This window comes from Acanthisitta chloris, unplaced genomic scaffold (genome assembly GCF_000695815.1).
Source record: "Acanthisitta chloris isolate BGI_N310 unplaced genomic scaffold, ASM69581v1 scaffold12177, whole genome shotgun sequence".
Lineage (NCBI taxonomy): Eukaryota > Metazoa > Chordata > Aves > Passeriformes > Acanthisittidae > Acanthisitta > Acanthisitta chloris.
Window position 1 is genome coordinate 4,888 of NW_008682069.1, and position 4,006 is coordinate 8,893.

A 4,006-nucleotide genomic window follows, 5' to 3' on the forward strand; every position below is an offset into this window, starting at 1 on the left:
CAGTACACTCAGTTTTTTAGTGCTGCAGGGAGACGTACCCAGACCTCATGGCAGAGTTGATCCTCACCACTCCTCTTCCCTTTTTTGACAGAAATAGGACCAGAGAGTCACCCTACAGAGCCATTGCATTAAAGATCTCCTGGCTGTCTGTATATTGGAGTGAAGGGGAACCTGTGCCTCTCTTATCCAGCTTCCCTTTCCCACTATCTTCCCTAACACTCAGTTTGTTTTCCCACCTTGCTGTTTCAGGATGAACGAGGAGCAGATCGCGACCGTGTGCTTGTCAGTGCTGAGAGCTCTGTCCTACCTGCACAACCAAGGTGTCATCCACCGTGACATCAAAAGTGACTCCATCCTTCTCACCAGCGATGGGAGGGTAAGCACTAAGCCTATCCCTTGCCAACTCTCAGGGCTGGCCTGAAAATAGCTTCTAAGTGACACTGCCTGAAAAAAATTGAGCCAGGAGTGTGAAACCACGGGGCATGACCTGTGAACAACTTGTTAGAGAGTGTGAATTACTTGTTAGAGAGTGTGAATAATTTGTTAGAGAGCTGAATCCAAAAAGCACAGGCCTGGCCTGGCTGGTGACTGACATCTGCATTGCATGTAGAATCCATGAGGGGTGATTTGAGCCATCAAAAGGCAGGAGCAGAAGAAACTACGCAACATAGGTGATGGTTAACGTGACAGGAGGTGATGGGAGACTTTCTTTCAGGCTGAACCACTCCTGCTGTGATGCCTCTCAAAAAATATTTCCTTTTTACTGCATTTAGTTATCCTAGCAGCTTCTATACGTGTGCTCTCTTTTCCCCAAACTAGTTAAAAGGCTAGCATCAATCAATGCAAATAGGAAATAATCTGCATTAATGCTGAACCCTCCCCTGAAGGTGAGAGTAGCTTTTTCCATAGCTACATTTACAAGTTGCTTGATAATGCCTGTCCCACACTTCCTTTTCCTTGAATGGGATGCTGCTCCCAGTGAATTGGTCTGTCTTCGTGTTGTTAATGAGCAGGAACAGAGTGGGACAAAATGCTGCACATGGCTTGCTCAGTAAGCAGACTTAGTTTGCACACAAAAAATTGCTCCACTGGCATTACACAACTGTCTAAAGCAAGACTTCACTGGTTGGACTGAGCCCAAGAGCAGCCTGTTAGTCTGGAACCAAATCTAGACCTTCTTCACTTTCAGAAGGTAAAGCCCTTGGCTTCCCAGGCCTGGTTTGATTCCCTAGCCGAAGGCTTACCTGTATAATTTGAGGCTCACTTCAGCAAGGGAGATTTTCTTCCTGCTGCAGTCACAGGCTGCTCCTGTGAATCCTGTCAAGGAAAGAAAATCCCACATGTGTGGGAGTTTTTCAGTTGCGATTCCAATCCATGTTGCTGAAATAACATCTGATCTGCACTCAGATCTGCATACAGTGCCTCATTATACTCATTACTCCAGTACTTATTATCTGCATTGCAGATTTCTTCATGGCTCTGTTGTGCAATTAGCTTTTTTTAGAAAATCGTTGTCTTTTATGTACTCGAATGAGCAATAGATATGCAAAACCTTTTGTGCTCCTACAAAAGACGATTGGGCTCTGCTTCCAAAATATGCATTATGTCTTCCATTCTTCATCCTGTAAACTGAAAAATACATTTAACATGGAGAACTTGGCTATTACTGGCTTTGTTTTAGAAATAGCAACAATCATTTCATAATTCTGTTAAAAATAATACCCATAGCTTTAAAAAAAATGTCTGTACTGAATCTAAAAGAAAACAAATCAGTGCTGACAATAGGTCTACACAATGCAGGGATTTATGCAGCTTCCCACTCCAGTTGTCCTGGGGCTGTTTGGGTTTGCTTCACATGCCCAGGTGCTGAGTATGTGATGGGAAACACAACCTATGGACTTTGGGCATGGGTCATCACTGCACTGTGCAAGGGGTGATGGGGGTTAGGATAATGTTCAGGAAAACCCCTGTGATAGCTTGTAGACCTCTAAATAAATACTTGGGGGGGGGATAAAAAGACGTCAGCCTTAGGGAACAAGCTGTTTCTGGAAGGGGGTGATGCCACCAACACTCAGATCAACTTGTTTTGGTTGGGGGTTGGAGGAGTTTTCACCTTGGCATTGTACAGTGACAGGGAGGGAGAGGTGATAATGTTCCATAATTTTTGTTGTTTAAAAAAACTGGCATAAAAGTATGAGCCAGGCACATGATGCAGCAAGAGCTGCTTTCTGGAGTGCTTGTGTATCCCATTATTTCTATTTCAGGTCACTGCCACAGCTACTCAAGGACAGGACTAATTCCTGAGTTCCCAAGCAAAGGGAGCAGGTCCCATTAAATCTCTTTTGGGAGAGTCTTGTACCCTTTCCTGCCTTCCCCGAATGAGCTCTCCTGCTGCATGAAAATGACAGTTTCTTTAGCGATAGTCCACAGTGTGAGGTCCTGGTCTTGAAAAACCATTGGGTTTTGCTGTCTGTGGGTGTTGGATCATGCTCTTGGTGGTCAAAGGGCAGGGGGTGAATGCCACTTATTCCATCTGTTTTCTGGCAAACTCAGATTGTATACCTGATAAAAATCACAGCAGTGTGTAGCACTTGAAATATGCATATTACTGGCTATCAGCATGCAAACATAACTGCAAACATGGGGTCTGTAGAAATGCAATAATAGATTCATTATAAGACACTGTTTTCCTTCTATTTTTAAATATTATGAGCCATTTATCACCTCCGCATCTTTTGCTGGTGGAGAGGCAATGAGCTGTGACAGATGATATTAGTAATGAGCACCACTGCCACTATCCTATAGCTTTCCCTTGCCTTCATTTTAATGAGCCACACATTCCCCAGGCTGTGTTCCCATCTCCAGACACAATTCCAAAACTGTGCTGCTGTCCTGTCCCAGGCAAACGCTGCAGCTCCATCCCAGTCCCTCCAGCTGCAGCTGGAGGTGTGTGTCTCAGAGGCACATGTGTCTTGGAGGAATCTGCCTTGTTATTCAAGAGGGGCTTCAATTTCTTTTTCAGATAAAATTGTCTGACTTTGGCTTCTGTGCCCAAGTGTCAAAGGAGGTTCCCAGGAGGAAGTCACTAGTTGGGACACCGTATTGGATGGCGCCGGAGGTCATATCCCGCCTGCCCTACGGCACCGAGGTGAGTGCAGCCAGAGGTGATATCCCACCTGCCCTGCAGCACTAGGTGAGTTCAAACAACTCCATTCAGCACACTGAACAGGGTAATGCCTCGGCTTAAGATGCTGTAGCAAAGGAAACTTAGCCTCATTGTCACATTGTGAAAGACCATTTGATGCACTTTAATATCGAGCCTGCAAGCTGGAGCTGCAGTCACAGGTGTCCACACCTGCATATACCAAACCAGCAGCATGCCTGGACCACACAGGCAGGTCACACCAATATTTGCACAGAGTCACTTTGCTCTCATCCAGCTAAGGCGTGAGATTTCCTTCCTCTGGAGGAGTGCCAGCAGAGGCACAGGTCCTGCAGGGTGCCAAACACAGGAGCCAGCTGGGTGGGTTGGATTGCCACCCTCTGTGGTAGCATTTGTCTCCACATCGGCTCATTCCTTGCAGTCATTGCTCTCATTAATTGAGAAATGGGGGTAGAAGCAGCACGTCTGTGGGAGCTATGTCAAATGGTCTGAAAAAGGCAAATCACACATTTTTATTGGAACCCTTCAGAGGAGAGCAGAAAGGTGGGGACCCAGCAGCACTGCAGTGCGTACCCCATCCATTAGGAAGCTCTGACTCACAGCTCTCCTGCGCTGGCAGCCTGGGAAGAGCAATCCCCTCTCCAGCGCTCAGCCGTGACAGTGACTCACGCCTCCCCAGCTGGAGACGTGGCTGCCTTGGCTCCTCTGCGTGGGGAGAGCAGCTTCTGCCTGATAGTGCTGATAGTAACAGCTGCAGAGAACAACCCTGCCAGGCAAACAGAGCCAGAAATACAGATATATTTACACACAGATACACATATATACATACCCATATAGAAATAT

General features: G+C 46.3%; 1 protein-coding gene across 1 annotated transcript in view; it reads left to right on the forward strand.

Moving 5' to 3' along the window:
* LOC103805703 (serine/threonine-protein kinase PAK 7) overlaps positions 1–3,148 on the forward strand; it is a gene marked incomplete at both ends in the record, with an annotated part of 7,493 nt that extends 4,345 nt beyond the window's left edge. The window contains 2 exons of the mRNA XM_009078363.1: positions 250–376; positions 3,023–3,148. Of these exons, the coding sequence (XP_009076611.1) occupies positions 250–376; positions 3,023–3,148 (253 nt within the window). The remainder of the gene's footprint in view (positions 1–249; positions 377–3,022) is intronic.
* Between the last annotated feature and the right edge of the window lie 858 nt (positions 3,149–4,006).